Source organism: Callorhinus ursinus, unplaced genomic scaffold, assembly GCF_003265705.2.
Source record: "Callorhinus ursinus isolate GAN/ISIS: 27379988/994484 unplaced genomic scaffold, GSC_fseal_2.0 scaffold15, whole genome shotgun sequence".
Lineage (NCBI taxonomy): Eukaryota > Metazoa > Chordata > Mammalia > Carnivora > Otariidae > Callorhinus > Callorhinus ursinus.
The window spans coordinates 11,228,051-11,244,920 of NW_027397077.1; the positions used below are offsets into that span (position 1 = coordinate 11,228,051).

Consider the following 16,870-nt stretch of genomic DNA (forward strand, 5'->3'; position numbering starts at 1 on the left):
CAGTTTTCAGTAAAAGACCTTCACTCCCTGCATATAGTAGGTGCTCAGTAAGGGGTGGATGCTAATGACTGGGATGGTAGTTAAGGATGATGATGCTGGTGATCAGTGTAATGGTGAACACAAAGGTTTGATACTTTGATACTTGATGGGTTTAGTAGTTGGAAAAGTTGTTTAACATTTCAAAGCTTGCATCAGTGAAGATGGTAACTCTCTGAGCTGGTGTTAGGATTAAAGGGGACTGCATGAGAAAGTGCTTGGCACAAGGCAAACCCTCTATACAGGTTAGCTCTTACTCTCCTTATTTATAACAAAAAACACTACTAGTTCCAGTGAAAATATTTAATAAATTCCTTACTCTTCTTAGGGGATTAGAAGAAAATGGTTCCTGTCATAATTAAGAGGATTTACTTAAGACCCTAGTACAAAAAAATACCAAGGTTGGAAAAGTGCTCTTGTTGTTAGCTCTTTTGAGATTCTCTTCTTCTAGAATGAGAAAAGCAAATTGGGTCCCACTTGCTTTTGATTCTATGGGGCTCTCCCACCCATATTTCCAACACAGAATACCATTCCTTACCATCTGCTTTGTGCTGATAATGCCAAAGAACTTCCTGCCGAAGTTGTTTTTCGGCTCTGGGCCGGCACCAAAAATCTCAACAAATCCTTGGTGGGGCTGAGGAGTGGAAGGCATTGTTATGGCTCTTTTTGACTCATTCTGTCAGCAGTATGATAAATACCGCCACCACAGGACACTGTGCCTTGCAGACAAACACGCCTTGGGCTTTTTGTATGCTCTCTCATCAGCAAGTCACAAATGGAATGCCATAATGTGTCCATTGTATATATTTTTTAATAAGTATAACAAAGACAATATGCTTGTTCCATCTAATCTCAGCTCTTAACTGTGAAAACATAGCACCTTTCTTACGCTAGTGGAATGGAGCAGGAGAAGCCTACACCGGTCTGGCTCCTGGCAGGCCATCCGAAGTACACTTGGTGGGAACCAAGCTGATGGCTTCTGGGCTCAGCTCCCTAAAGCCGAAGTTTTCCAACTACAATTCGACCAGGCAACATGTTGACCATCACAAGGAATTTAGGCATGCATCACCTAATATTCTTTCATTATAAATAAAAGAAAGCTCCACTCAAGCACGCTTAAACAATAAAGTGAAAAGTTGAGAGACGGGCTTCAAGGCTTACTCCAGTTTCCCAAAGGCTTGTCACCAAGGCTTAGGTTTTCTCTGCATTTTCCAGTAGACACTTCCATTCAGGAGCACAGGAAAGCTACCAGTGGCCCCTAAGGCTGAAAGCTTCCTTGTTCTCCAGTGTTGGGAATAGAGATAAGAGTTCTGGGTTTCAGTCTGACTGGAATAACTTAGGTCCAATGCCCATCTCTGAACCAGTCACTTTCTTCAGGGGAAGGAATTGTACCAATCAGCTTACCCTCAGGTAACATGCCTGGGCAGGGCTAGCTCTTCAGAAGCAGCTGGGCTGCCTGGAGGAAGGGTGGATTCCTGAACAGAGTAGGATATTGGTATCAAAAGAAGGGAGATTAGATATCAAAGAAAACTGCTTTAGAGCACTTGGGCAGGGCCCTCTTTTTTCTGAAATCAACCAGAAGCAAGGATCTTGTGGAGTCCTTAGAATTAGCCTTTCTGGGCTGCTGAAACCTTGTACTATATTTTCTGTACAACTCATTTGCCAGGGAACTTGTGCTACTTTGAATTAAATTTTTTTTATCTTTGGCTATTTTTTTCATCATTACTCAGTGAGCTTTAGTACTGAGCCGATGTGTAGAAAACAAAATAAAGGTCTGTGTCTTGTTCTTGGAAGTCTAACAGGAGACAAAACCACCAGTATTAAAAGATAAGATAGCTCCCTGTCTGGTTATCTAGAGGGATGAAGGAAGGGGTAAGAAAGGGAAGGAGCTAGAGGGGGAGGGAGAAGGAAGGAAAAGAAGAAAGGAAGAGACACTAGCTGGCTTACTCATGGTGTTGTAGTAGTGAGTAAATCTGTCCCTCCTGCCACCAACCCCAGAAGAGCTTATTCTATAGCTTATAGGGACCTGTGGGGAAGCAACACTAGGTGGCCAATCAACTCCTAAAATTTGAAACATCTGCCTTTCTGACTTTTGATTTGAGCTCCTACTGGAAAACATTTTTTTTCTTTGTTTATTCATAGCTTCTTAATGTGTATGTCCTCTGCATCCTATTAGATACCCAGAGGGGCCTCTTGAACCTCAGTTTTAGCTGCTCTAGAGGCTAACTTCCATGTATTTCCCTGGGTTACCAAAAGAGAACTTTCTACAGGTTCCATAGCTTACAGTTTTCAGACCATTCCAAATGTTGTCTAGGGGCAAGTGTCTATCCTTCCATCTTTTTCCAGTTAGTGGTACAAGGGTAGTAACGTGGCTTTGAGCATCTCATTCCATGTACATATAGAAGTGTATGTGCTTACGTGGATGGTGCAGTTGCCTACAGTGTGTCATGGGAACAGGGGGTACATGCTTCCCTAAGAGGGATAGCTCCCTATGGAGAAGGCAACATTCAGTAGGTCTTTTTAGAACTCAGATGATGTTCTCTAAGGGTGGGGATGAGGTGGCTGCAACACTCAGAGCCTTGCTGGTCCCTGAGCCAGCAGCATCAGCACTACCTGGGAGCAGATGAGAAAGGCAGAATCATTGACCCCACTCTAGAGCCACTGAACAGAATCTGCATTTCAACAAGATCCTCAGGTCATCTGTAAGCATAGGTTTGAGGAGCACTCCTTTAGATCAGTAGGGTCTCAGCCTTGGCAGCACAGTGGAATCACTTGAATAGCTTAAAAAAATAGACATGCTTTGGCCCTACATCCAGGATTCTAATATAATTTGTTTTATGTGTGGCCCAGGCATCAGTTGAAATAAAACAAAACAAGAAGCTCCCTGGGTGATTCTAATGGGCTCTGTCTGGGTCTCAGCACTGAGGGAGAAGAAGGATGATGCACTCAGGCCCATGGCAGTGAGCATGGCTGGGTGGTGGGAAGGAAGGTAGCCTAAGGGTTGCAGCAGCTGAACACATCAGGCTGGAGAGAGAGCCAGCTGGATCATCCAGGCTCTTATTTGCTTCCCTCATGTGTACACCATTGGGTAGATCCTAAGGGAGCCATGGAAGGGTATAAAGAGGGGGATGGAGTGGTCAGCCTTGCGTTTGGGAAGTACTATGCCACCTCAAGAACGGAGAGGGGCTTATAGCAGGGAAGGTGTGCTAAAAATGATACAGCTTGGGAGGGCCAGCCGCATCATTTGCAGGGTCCACTACAAAATGAAAATGTGGGCTGCTTCATCAAAAAGCAGGAGAAAAGTGTCATTCAAGGTACCTAAATGGTAAGACATTTTCCTTCTTTCTGTGGTCTCTCTTGACCTGTCCTGCTACTTTTTACTTGTTATTTAATCTTGTGCTCCCTCAGACACAGGGACTCTGACTGGGTAAGTGCAGACTCTCAGAGGCACCCCCAGGTCCTGCTCCCATGACTCTAGGGTGAGCAGCCTGCTGGCTGCTGGGTGCTCCCTTCCACTAATCACTGGATGGAGGTGCCATGTCCTACTCAGAGAAATAGTCAAAGAATGCAAATTTAAAGATAAAATTAAAAATTTCAAGACAGTACTGCAGAATAGTAAACCCTCGGTGATAAGCCGTTCTGAGCATAGGTCCCTGGTGACTACACTGGTGCTCGCCCATAAGGCTGGCCCTGAGCCGTGGCAGATGGGAGGGTGGGCTCGAGAGGTATCAACGAGATGGCCAAATCAGCGCATGGCAACCTTCAAAGACAACCACGCTGAGAATCATAGCAAGAACTCTGGCTTGTGCGATTGATACACATTGGTACTATTAAGAGAGCCAGGGAAACAGGGGCGTTAATTATTGGGATTGGGGGCAGGGGCAACTTTTAGGTACCTGTGAATCCTCCCCTTGTTCCAACGTTTAATTGTCCCTCTTGTCTCTGGTTTAATTGCATGGGCTGGCACTGTCAGAACAAGGGTGAATAGTGGAGGAGACAGTGAGCCCTTAGGCCTTCTTCCGACTCTAATTAGACAGCCCCGAGCCGTTTATCCTGAACTTGATGCTAAATTTGGTTCACAATCAAGTGTCTATTTCTGTTCTCTTAGATTGTTTTCCAGAATAAGATTTTCATGAAATGTCTTTTAGGCACCTACAGAACACACCCCACAGCACTGGTTCTTTTCCAACTCCATACAGGGTGCCTCACATGAATACACTTATGGAAGGATGCGAACAGGATGTCAAGTGGGGATTTCCTTGTAGTCCGGGGTTGAGGTGAGGACAGAGTGGCGCTGGGCACCACAGGTTCTAAAGGGAACAGCCCTTGAGCCAGCACTAGAGTTGGAAATCCTCCCCCCACTCCCCACCCCCAAACCTACTTGAGGATAGACAACTGGCCCACATTTTGTCTGCCATGTGAATATCAATGAGGGACCCAACAGGAAAGAGACTGGGGTTCCTGGAAAGAGGTTCTTCCATCCAGGGGGCGCTGTTTCCTGCTGGGAGCCAGATGGGCAGTGGAAGAATGCTCCCGGAGACTCTTCTGTATTTTGGGGGTGCCTAAAGAAGGATGAGTCCAGCATTGGTCAAATGTCTGCTAGGCAACAGATGTGCTAATATGTCCGTGTGCCTGTCTGAACAGGGCAAAGAGACCTGGAGGGAAAGAATGAAGGTTGGAGAAGGGACAGCACAAAAGTGGCCTGTGTCTGGGCTAGCAAAGATCTGTGTTCCCCAAGGGCCAGGTGGGCAGTGTGGAAGATAGCGCTCATCTCGCTTAAACCCAACAAGATGGCTGCTGTCTGGATGAGGTCCACACAAGGGCAAGAAGTTTGCAGTAACTGCTGATGGTAGTTGCTGTGGGGGTGGCCCCATTGGGACACGTTGAAGAGCTGGGGATCCTCTGAAGAATCCATCAGAACCTCACAAGAGAGCCAGCATATGGATGCTGGGCAGCACAGAAGACACCAGAAGACAAGCCATGGTGAGACAGGCAGCCTGGTAACTGCTGAAGAGGTTAGAACCTAGAAGCTTGAAGGAAGAATAATGTAGAGCTTTGAACTAGTTACAAAATCAGAGTGGCCAACTAGCCTGGCCTAATTGTACTAACCTAGAGTTGTCAGAAAGTCAAGGAATCCATACAAGATGTCACTTAGAGTTGAGGAAGCAGGAACTCCACATAGTAGGCTGGAAAACAGAGTCAAGAAAGGAAGGAGGGAAGGAATTGTTTCATGTTTTGATTAAGCCCTGACACTTTGTTGGGGGGGGGTGAGCAGATGAGGCACTGCTATTTATTCTTTCACCTTCTTTGGGCTGAGCATGAGTCGGTGCTGGAGCTGGAACTGCCCTGCATGTCCCTCATGCTGTCTGATAGTATGGCTGCGGAGTTATGTTAGAACACGTCGTCAATACTTAATTTCTAGTTTGAATTTAAAGAGTCACCAAATGTTTGCTCCCCCCAGGTTATGGGCCTGGGTCAGTGTAGGCATTTGGAGGCATGGTGGGGGAGGACAGGCATCTTCCTACCCCTAAAGAGAGTACGATCCCAGTGGAGAGCCACAGTCCCGTACCCAGCCCCTCTGGAGCGTAGTACTACAAGGGACAAGATCCAGGCTGAATTCAAATCCCCTCTGATTTACTCCTTGTCTTTTATTTTATGTTAGGATGAAATCTGGGAATTTTATAAATGGCAAAAATCTATAAAGTGTGGAAGACTTCAAAGTGTTTTCTAGAGTCCATCCGGCCCCAGTTATTTGTCAAGCCACCGTTTTGTACCGAATTAACAAAAGCCAAGCCAACCAAGTTCTCCAAATATTCATCGCGGGGCCTCTAAGTGTCTCATCCCTGAGTCCTTCCCATCACACGTGTTAGTCCAGGGAGCAGCATGATCGCTTCCCTCATCTGGTCGGCAAAGCCCCTCTTCAGGGATAGCGAGCGTGCAGCTAATAGTCTCTCTTGTCAGGGGAGGCCGTCTTGAAATCACATCATGCCCACTCCCCCCTGCCCCCCGCCCAAAGTCTTTCTCTGTCTAGATCCAGTGGAAAAGGGAGGACTGGGTTATTTCACTTCCGGCAATGGACACATCACAGTTGCCTCCCTCTTCCCTCCTCTCTCCCTGGAGGACCTAATTTATTTCACGCATTTTGACCTATCCCCGCTTAGAAACCGCCGCTGTGATTCTGTGTTGAGGCATTTCCCTGCTGCCTTTTTTGGCCCCCAGGCAAACCCAGGCCCTGGTTCCTCTGCACAATGATGTCAGTCTGGCTGCTGGGCCCAGCTGGATGGAGGTGTGTTTTATGAAGTTCAACCCTGCACCCTGGGCCATAAATACACGTTGTGCACATAAATGTACAGCTAACATTGCCCAGACCCCTCCGAAGCACCATGTTAATAAGCAGACAGTAAGTCTTTAAAATATGGAAAAGCAGTTAATCTTTCCGCTGGCAAATCCTTTGTAGGGGGGTGTTTTCCTCTCTTTCAGGATAGCTGCGTGCAAGGCTTTTCATCTCCTAGGATTTGGGGGGAAAAGAGAAGTTTGCTGAGGGGCTTCCTTGAGAAAACTTGGGGAGCCTTCTACTAAGAGAAGAAATGTGTTAAAAATAATATCTTGCCCTTGTCCTTAAGCGAGGAATCACTCTGGGTCTGCCCTCAAGGAACTGGAGCACTAATACTTCCCATACAAGACAGCACATCTGCTGGCCCCCGTGATAGACCGAAAAGGGCCTGGGCCTCGGAGGCTTGCCATCTGCCCCTGTTACTCCAGGAAGTCACCCAGCCTCTTGTTCCCCCATCTCTAAAATGGGCACAAGCGTGTCTCAATCCATATAGCTTCTATATGAGTTTGCGCACCCCCCTGAGTCCCAGTTTTCTCTTTTGCAGAAGGAGAAAGTCAGTACTCGGCCCTTAGCATCACACCCCATTTTATAAATGTTTGAAGAATACTGGAACACATTCTCCTTCTAAAGAACTTCAGTGTTATGGATTCACTTCATTTCTCTTGACAATTACCCCTCCTCCCCCGGTCACTTTCCTCCCTTCCTCCCCTCCCCTGGTCTGCTCCCTGGCTCTCTTTCCTCCTGATGACATGGTAGAAGGAACAGACTTGAGGGTGAGGTTGGGGGCTTAGCAGACAGAAGGTGCCTTGGGCCAATACCTGCTTGCCTCACGGGCCAGAGAGCAAGTTTGTAGTTTGCCTCCCACCTGCTGGGCAGCCATGATGTTTTCTGCGTGTCTCGCGAGGAGAATAGGAGTTGCCAGTGGGTTGATTTAAGGATGATGTAAGTGAGAGCTCTCAATCTGGAGATGACATAGTCTTTTGCCTTATAAATATTTCATTTCATTTGGTACTTCCATTTCTTCTTATTGCTAAGAAGACCCTTCATACATTCTGTCTTTTGTTGCTTTCAACTCACATGTGGTCCCACTTGTTTAGTCCATTGATTCTTACTGTGACTGACATGAGTCATGCACGGATTGCTTACTGATTTGCTATCCCTAACACATCTGATACACCTTACCCATCCCACTTATTTTTCTTGTTCTCCGTAGCAGAATTAAATATTCTTCGATGAAGATTTCTAAATATTCTTAAATATTCATACTTTATTATAGTTTTGCAACGTTGTTTTCCCACTTACTGTGTTTGGGGTATTCTTTCTTTTTTTAAAATTATTAATTAATTAATTAATTTATTTATTTGAGACAGAAAGAGAGAGCACAAGGGGAGGGGCAGATGGAGAAGCAGACTCCCTGCTGAGCCCGATGCAGGACTCGATCCCAGGACCCTGGGATCATGACCCGAGCCAAAGGCAGACGCTTAACTGACTCAGCCGCCCAGGGATCCCTGGGGTGTTCTTTCACAGCAACAAGTATTTTTTTTTTTTAAGGAAGGAAATTGTTAGTCTTTTTTTTTTTTTTTAAGATTTTTATTTATTTGAGAGAGAGAATGAGAGAGAGAGAAAGCACATGAGAGGGGGGAGGGTCAGAGGGAGAAGCAGACTCCCCACCGAGCAGGGAGCCCAATGCGGGACTCGATCCCGGGGCTCCAGGATCATGACCTGAGCCGAAGGCAGTCGCCCAACCAACTGAGCCACCCAGGCATCACAGCAATAAGTAGTCTCCTTCCCCCTTTTATCTGGTGCTGCCAAGTAGACCACAGAATGGACACACTGTTGCTTACTTAATCCTCCCTCTGTTGATGGACTTTGAGGTGGGTTTCCTTTTTTTTTCTTTTCTCAGTGAACAATGTTACCAAGAGCATCATTACACATGACTTCTAAGGTTCCTGAGCAGGAGTGTATCTTACTGAGAAGTAAAACTACTGAAAAAATAGGATTGCCATGATTTCCACTGTAATAATAACAGATTGTTCTCATCGTGGTTTTATTCACTTTCCCACCAGCAGTGTAGAATGATGTTCACGTCTTCAGATGCCATCATTTGATGTTAGCGTAGATTAAATTTTGGCCATTCTGCTGGTAAAAAGTGCATTTCATTACTTTAGTCTCATTTTAATGTGTATTTTCTCTTTTAGAGAGATCGAACTCCTTTTAATGTGCCAGGTGTCCATCCATGTTTCCTTTTCTATAAGTCCTCTTGTGGGTTTTGACATAGGTGAGGGCACACGCCTTGGTTTTGCTTCCCTTTACCTAAAACTCAAGTTTATGCGATTGTCCGGACTATTCTTTATATTTACCCTTCTGAATGAATCTTAGGATCAATACCTAAAATTCCATCAAAAATCCCAGTAAGAATCCCTTTGAATTCCTTTGCTTGAATTAAAAGGTCCACTGAAAGAGAAATGACATCTTTCGTATATAAGTGCTCCTTTCCACCACCCTTGTCCTGCCCCCCCTGCAATTCTTAGTTTGTCTTTTTATGTTCAGTAAAGCTTGGTCATTTTCTTGATAAAGAAGTCTTTTACTAGATTTATTCAGGGCGTCTGGGTGGCTCAGTCGTTAAGCGTCTGCCTTTGGCTCAGGTCATGATCCCAGGGTCCTGGGATTGAGCCCCGCATCGAGCCCCACATCGAGCCCCGCTTTGGGCTCCCTGCTCAGCAGGAAGCCTGCTTCTCCCTCTCCCGCTCCCCCTGCTTGTGTTCCCTCTCTCGCTGTGTCTCTCTCTGTCAAAAAATAAATAAAATCTTTTAAAAAAAAGATTTATTCTTAGGCATTCCATAGTCATTATTGATACTCTCAATGGTTCTTTATTTCATAAATATTTTTTTCATTGGTTATTGCCTTTGTCCAGGGAGAGGCTGTGGTTTGATATGCTGATTATGTAACTGGTCAGCTTGCTGACTTCTTTTATTCTAGTGGTTGGTCAGTGGGTTCACATGGGTTTTCAGTGAACACACTGGTATCTGTTCTTTGGGTGACTTGGTCGTATTCACTTGCAGGTAGATCCTCAATGAGCATTTTAGGGTTTTTTTTTTTTTTTTCACAGCACTTTGTCTCTTTGTGTTTTTACAGCTTGGCCAAATGTTGATAGTTTATACTTTATCCCCAAAGGTGTGTTTGCTCTAACTTTTCAAATTGTTTGCCATTATGTATACATAATAGTCACTTAAAATGCTTAAATGCCTCTGGATCTTTTGGGTTTTAATGTGACTTTGTAACTTCTTTCTTTTGAGCCGAAGGCTGATTTATGTCAATGTTCTTTTAAACCAGAGCTTGGTTCTTTCAGTTATCTTCACAGTTTTATTTGCATTTATTCTTCTGCTTTTATCTTTATAAACTCCGTTCGTCACTGAGTCAACAAGTATTTGCAAAGAATCTGCTCAGTCCCAGGCACAGCTCTAGGTGCTGGGGTAACAGATTACTGGGGCAGAGCGATGCAGCCTTCCTCCCATGGAAACGGCAGTCTGGGGTGAAGGGTGGACAGGAAGCAAGTAAGGACGGAGCAGAGGCCCAGGCTAGAAGAAAGGTAGTCAGGTCACTGGGTCCTTGACAGGACTGATTCAGCGAAGTGGAAAGGAATACAGAAGAATTGTGGTGGGTTTGTGAAAGGAGGGGTGCGGGGAAGTGGACCGACTGTGGAGAATTCTTTTTAGGATTCACACTATGAAAGAAGACAGAGAAATAGGGCGCTAGCTGGAGGTGAGGTCAAGGGAGAGTTTTCTTTTTCCCCGAGGTGGGAGATGTGACAGCATGTTTGTGAACTGAGGGGAACTATGCAATGGTCATGTCTCGTCCCTTCCATCAGCCTCATCGTTGGAGAAGCCTGAGAGCTTGTGGAGAGAGCGACCAGTACTCAACCCAGGGTCCCAGAGGGAAGACCAGGGGTAGGGGCACAGGTGCAGGTGTGTGTTCTTATTTTTTCCAGCTTCTCCATCCAAAAACTTAGTTCATTTACTGGCAAACTGTTTTTCCCCAATAAACATATTTAAGGTCATACCGCAGAGATTTGAGTCTGGGCTGTTCTTAAATTGTCAAGGATTACTTGAATGTGTTTTTTAAAAAATTTTTAATTTCCACTGTTTGTGTATTTTTTGCTATTAATTTCTAATTGTACCCTACCCTAAAAGAACATGTCATTGATGCTTTCTGCTCTTTGGAATGTGTTGCAGTTCCCTGTGTTTGAAAATAGCTTATATTCTCTATTGTTTGGATATGAGGAATTTTCACTCCATTTTTAAATAAATCATGTGTGCATCAATCACTTGAGGCATTTCTATGAGTTTGTACACTCTGATCATAAAGGTTCATATCATAGCTTGTTATGCTACTATACTGTTTTTCAGTACAAACTCTTTTCTTTATTACATTTTAATGATCTTCCCTGTGAATATTTGTAGAAGAATACTACGAAACCTGTCACTCTCTTTTGTCTTTAGCATTTTTCTGGTGTCCTTTGTCCTCTCCTGTCATTCCATATTAGGAGTGTCTTCTTGCAAATAGCATAATGCTGGTGTTTTCGTAAACCCGATTTAAGAATCTCTGCCTTTTTTATTTTTATTTTTTTTTAAAGATTTTATTTATTTATTTGAGAGAGAGAGAGAGAGAAACAGTATGAGAGGGGAGAAGGTCAGAGGGAGAAGCAGGCTCCCCGCCGAGCCGGGAGCCCGATGTGGGACTCGATCCCAGGACTCCGGGATCATGACCTGAGCCGAAGGCAGTTGCTTAACCAACTGAGCCACCCAGGCGCCCTCTCTGCCTTTTTTAAAAATTAACTTTTTGAGTCTCTGCCTTTTAATATGTGAATCTAACCAACAGACATTATGATTGGTAATAATTTTATATTATACCAGTAGTCATGCATGTGTGCTCGCACGCACCTGTGTGTTATTTACCATGCTCTCTTAGATTAATCAGATTTTCATCCTTCAGTTTATTTTCAGTAGTTATCCCTAAATTTTAAAACACAAATTTCTACCTACATCTCCCGTTAGTTAGACTCTATTTTCCTCTGGATTCTGACATACCTTTTATTTCCTTTTTTCCATTCCCTCAGAACTTTAAAAACGTTGCTCTGTTTTCTTCATCTTAAGTCCCCCATTGAGAAGTTTGTGTCGTTCTCATTCTTCTTTAAGTAATTTGTTTCTAGAGACGCTTTTAGGATTGGTCTGTATCTTTGATGATCTGAAGTTTCACTCGTGCATGAATGGACCCTTTTAGTGAAAAAAAAGAAGTCAAATTTTTCTTCAATTGGAAAATATCGTCTCTCCCTTTGGAGCTTCTATTTCATATTTTAATCTCTTGTTCCTTTTTTGGCCATCTGGTAGATTCATTTGGCTTAATATTCTAGTCAATCATTTGTTCTTTAAAGAGTTGTATGATCTTGGTTTCGCATTTGTCTTTGAGACTCTGTTAACCTGCCTTCACCATGGAAATCATTGGTTCTCTGATGAGCACCACCTAAGCTAGGTTATTTTCTTTCTGATAGGCATCACCCATTGCAAAGAGGCCACCTACTAGAGCAATGTCTTTGCAGAGGAGAGAAAGTACCTAGTGCTAAAAGGGGGAGGGTAAAGCCGACAATTTTAAAGTCTAAGTGAGACAGCAAGGTTGAATTTTTTTCCTCAGGCCAAGTAGAGTTATGGAGAAGGGTGGGAGGGTGGAGTCCATGTTCCAGAGCATGGATGGCATCAAGGCAGCATCTCTGAGCAAAGGCATGCCTTGTTCCCTGCTATGGATTAAAAACAAAAACAAAAACACAAACATAATTGCAGAATATTAGATGAATAGGCATCCAGCATTTGTAGACAAGAAACAAGTTGTGTTATAATCTTTGAGCCATTTTTGGATAATTCAACATAAGAGGCATTAAAAGGTAAAAATAAAAAGGTTGTCCTTTCTCCTCTTTATAATTTCCCACAAAACAGAAGGATTCTTCTTCATTGCATGATTTCAGTAAGTCGTGGTGATACACTTCAGAGAATAGAACAAATTTGTTGGGAGAAAGATGAAAGAAGGTAAAACTTACAGAGAAATTGACCACTTTGTTATGTTACAGTCTACCTCATCCGACTGAACAGAATTTAGCGAAATGTCGTGAAAAATTATATTATATGACAGGGATTCTAGACTTGAGCTAAGCATTTAGCTAATCTGTTTGCTCTGGAAGAATATGGGATTTTGTTCTCTAATTTGTTCCTCCAAAGAATCAGTGGTATTTCTTGCTTCAAGAGTGTTTTGACAGTGCTGTTACTTTTGTCATTTCACTGCGTCAGGTGATGAGCGAGCAGGTGCCAATAGGCTTACTTTCCGTTGGACTAACTGTCCTGCTGGACCCGGATGTCAGCACGGCCACATAGCCTGAGCACTAGCACGCATGGCCTCAACACTGTGGAACTCCCAAATGACCCGCATTAATCTCATGCAAACATTGTACCTCTATTATGGGCAGAAATTGTGCGAAGCGGTCCAGGGAAAGGTCTAGGAACTTCATTTCATCATTCTGGGAAGAGAGAGGGACAAAGAACATTGAATGTAATCTGGGAGGAGGAAGCAAGGCTTGGAAAAGCCTGACCCCATCGCCTTGGAAATTGGGTTGATTTAGCCAACGTGACTGTCCTGTTTTGTGCACGTGACTTTCCAGTCTTCCCAAGGTGAGTTTTAGGAGCTATGTGTAGCTGCAGCCATAGGTTTTAACTGTTGTCTTTTTAGCGAAGCTTGGTATTTAAAAGTGAAGAGCCTCACGGAGGAGGCAAGTTCAGTAGTAAAGCAGTCTCCGAGAACTGTGTTCCAAAATATTAGAGGAGTTAACTCCCCAGGGGAGAAGATTACCTCAGGATTCTTGACTTGACAGATGGTAAACGACCACTCACTGTCTCTGTGCTTCATGTTCCAACAGGTCCTTTGTCATCCAGCAAATTCCAAGCAGCAATCTGTTCATGGTGGTGGTGGACAGCAGCTGCCTGTGTGAGTCCATGACCCCCATCACCATGGCGCCCATTGAAATCAGGTATATCCTTTTGTGCGTGGGTCCAGCCACTGCTGCTGAAGCTGGTGAGGGGGATGGACAGTAAGGAAACCTAGGGGAGAAATACTAGAGAGGGGGAAATGACAGCCTTTCCACAATTGGAGAGAGAAAAGTATTTAAGGGAGTTCAGTGCCAAGGTTTGACCTCCAACATGCAGAGTGAGGGAAAGTGACATCTGGGCAATATGCCTTAACTACAGTCAACATAACGAATCCCTTAAGTGTGAACGTTTAAAGGCCCAGAAGATCAGAAGGCGTCCGGAGTCTTGTCATGGCTTCCATCCTGAGGTAAGTCTGCGAACCTTCCTGTTCTCTTTTTCCACCAGATTCACCATGAGAGTCTCATAATGGTCAAAGAACTGTAGCTAAGAAGTTTACTGGTGAGGAAACAATCCCTTGCAGGCAGATCAATGGAAGCAGTGGAAGGCTAACGGCCCTCTACTTTAGCCCCCAACGCCTTCACATTCAGTCTGTGCTTCACGGTCTTATTCTATCTGTGTATAGAGTTTAAAGCTTCTTTACTACCTTCCTTCCCTTTGGGATGGCTCTGCTGTAGTGTAATTACTTTATGCTATTACATACACTGTGGCTCTGACCATCTTGGTTTACTTGTTTCAAATTGTAGTTCAAGTGATATTCTCCTGCTGACTTTTCGACAGCCTTTTATTTGCAAGAAGTCCATGGAAAGCAGAAGTGGCAATATTGGTATCAGGTCAAGAGTCACAGTTTATGCAGGTGGAATGATAAGCTTCCAAACCCCCTCACCACCTGAAGGCACAACTATAAAGGCACTCCATTTACACCAGAAGTGAGGATCCGAAAAAAAAAAAATTAAACTTAGCACTGAGAAAGGTGAATACCCCCAAAGTACCATAGGCAAGGGACGCCTGGGTGGCTCAGTCGGTTAAGCGTCTGCCTTCGGCCCCGGGGCGTGATCCCAGGGTACTGGGATCGAGTCCCACATCGGGCTCCTTGCTCAGCAGGGAGCCTGCTTCTCCCTCTCTCTCCCTCTGCTTGTGCTCTCTCTGTCAAATAAATAAAATCTTTAAAAAAAAAAGTACCATAGGCAAAAAACACCTTTTTGGTCTTTTTGGTCTAACAAAAATAACAGAAATTTAAAAATTAACTCCACCCCACTTCAAAAAATGCAAAGCTTGTCTAGACCAATTATTATTATGGAGAGCCTGGGAGGATCTCCATTCTTAAAAATGCCACCAAAGCCAACTGACCAACTTTAAATCCCACCTTTAAATGGTAAATAATTTTAATCTTTAACTCTCCAAGTCCTAGAGAAGATGTTAAGGTCACTAGAGTACCAATAAGAACTTGGAATTTATTGAGAATATTTGCTTCTATATTCAAAGGAGTGTTCAGTAGCAACATATTATGCAAATATATGCTGGAAAGATCTTTGCTCAAATTCAATGATAAAATTCAAATAAAAAAATCTTTGTGTAGAATTCAAATACAAGTAATAGTCCCCAAATGCTAAAATCGCTTCAGTGAAAACCAGAATGCCTGTGTAGACAACTAAAGTCACTAGAGTAAAAATCTTCTGGAGTTAATAAGATAATTTACTTTGGTAAATAGATATAAGATCAACATTCAAAAAATTAGTATTTCTTTCTGTAAGTTTCTAGAGCTAGTAAGATGAGGTCAGTAGGGCAGCAGAGAAATTCTTAGATATGACAAAGGTTCAATTCAAAGGGGAAAATATAGATTCGATTTTAATGGTAAAATAATAGTCTCACAAGAAATTTTAGGGATTGGAGAAATCTTTCTATCCAAGACCACACAGCTATGGAAGAAAAACAGAATTTCTTTATATAAAAATTATAAATTTTTTTATGGAAAAAGATAATTTTATTTATTTACTTATTTATTTTTTTAAAGATTTTACTTATTTGACAGAGAGAGACACAGTGAGAGAGGGAACACAAGCAGGGGGAGTGGGAGATAATACAGTAGAGCTGGAAAAATGGAGCTGGAAGAATTTCCATCAACCAGTGGATAAAAAGCACACTGCAGAAAGGATTACATAATATGATTTCATTTTTATAAAACAAACCCCTCCTTTCCCCAAACGAAAAGAAAGAAGACACACACAAAACCTTCTATAGCTGTTTCTGCAATGATCAGACCCCTTAGATGTCAACTTTTACTTACATTCTGACAGGAAAACATTAGAAGGCCAATATTCTGCTGTTCTCATTGGATCACAGCAGACATCTCCACCAACAGCCCTTGGCCTCTTGAGTGTTCTGTGTAATAGTATACACAGAGTAGTTTGGCACATTTTATGCGCTGACAACTGAAATCAGAGATTCTCATCATAAACTTGATGAAATTTAGACAAGTGCGTTTCCTTGCACTATCTAGTTTCCAAAAGACTTGATTCCTACATTGGAGGGCGTAGGGGGAGGTCTGGGGACTCGATACAGCTTGGGAAGTTGAAGGCGTCTTGGGATCTATCTGGTTCTAACAGTTCCCGTCTTCCCCTGTAGGAGAACGCAAGGGAGTGTGGCGGTGCGCCCGGTCTGCAGGCCAAGATGGTCCTTACCCTCTTCCCTCTGCTCCTGATGCTCTTCTCAAGGTGACACTGACTGAGATGTTCTCTTGGCATGCTAAATTATGGATAAACTGTGAACCAAAATATGGTGCGACATAGGAGACATGAAATATAGTCCAACCATCAGCATCTCATGGTTTTAAACTGTGCGTGATATAAACTCTTAAAGAAATGTTGGCAAAAAGTTAGCTTTTTACTTTGCCAGTCATGCAAATGTGAGTTTGCTACATGATAATCACCCTTCATCAGAAATGGGACTGCGAGTAGGCAGTGTCCCTTCTGCTTGAAACCCATTGAAACCAATTTAAAACTGTGTACTTTTTAAATAAAGTATATTAAAATCATCATCTTTTTGATTTTTGCTTTATTGCTGAGACTACAGACTGAAAGTTGATTGCATGGAAAAGTCACCCATTCCAGATACCGGGAAAGGAGGATTGTTGGCAGAGACTTCATTCTAAAGCAGATTCTAGACAAATATTTCACAATTGTTTAGGTGCTTCACTCTCAGTTATAAAAATATTTATACAGAAGTAAACCAAAATATCATCTGCATGGGAAGAGTTTATGACAAAGAACCCTGAATTTTTTTGAACTAAGCTTCAATAGAAATCATAATTTGGATGAGGACACAAGCTCCCATAATACTCGAGTATTGGGAGTAGAAATAAAGCCGTAAATCCTAGGAATTCATTCTGAAAAGACTTGACAGAGGAAAAAAACAATGACTAGGGGCACCTGGGTGGCTCAGTCCTTAAGTGTCTGTCTTGGGCTCAGGTCATGATCTCAGGGTCCTGAGACAGAGCCCCCGCATCCAGCTCCCTGCTCGGTGGGAAGCCTGCTTC

At 43.4% G+C, this 16,870-nt stretch overlaps 1 protein-coding gene across 1 annotated transcript in view; it reads left to right on the top strand.

The window, feature by feature from the left end:
• CACNA2D3 (calcium voltage-gated channel auxiliary subunit alpha2delta 3) overlaps positions 1-16,360 on the top strand; it is an 876,446-nt gene extending 860,086 nt beyond the window's left edge. The window contains exons 36-38 of the mRNA XM_025885299.2: positions 13,329-13,441; positions 13,662-13,744; positions 15,961-16,360. Coding sequence (XP_025741084.1) covers positions 13,329-13,441; positions 13,662-13,744; positions 15,961-16,053 — 289 coding nt within the window. The 3' untranslated portion in view covers positions 16,054-16,360. The remainder of the gene's footprint in view (positions 1-13,328; positions 13,442-13,661; positions 13,745-15,960) is intronic.
• Positions 16,361-16,870: the final 510 nt, after the last annotated feature.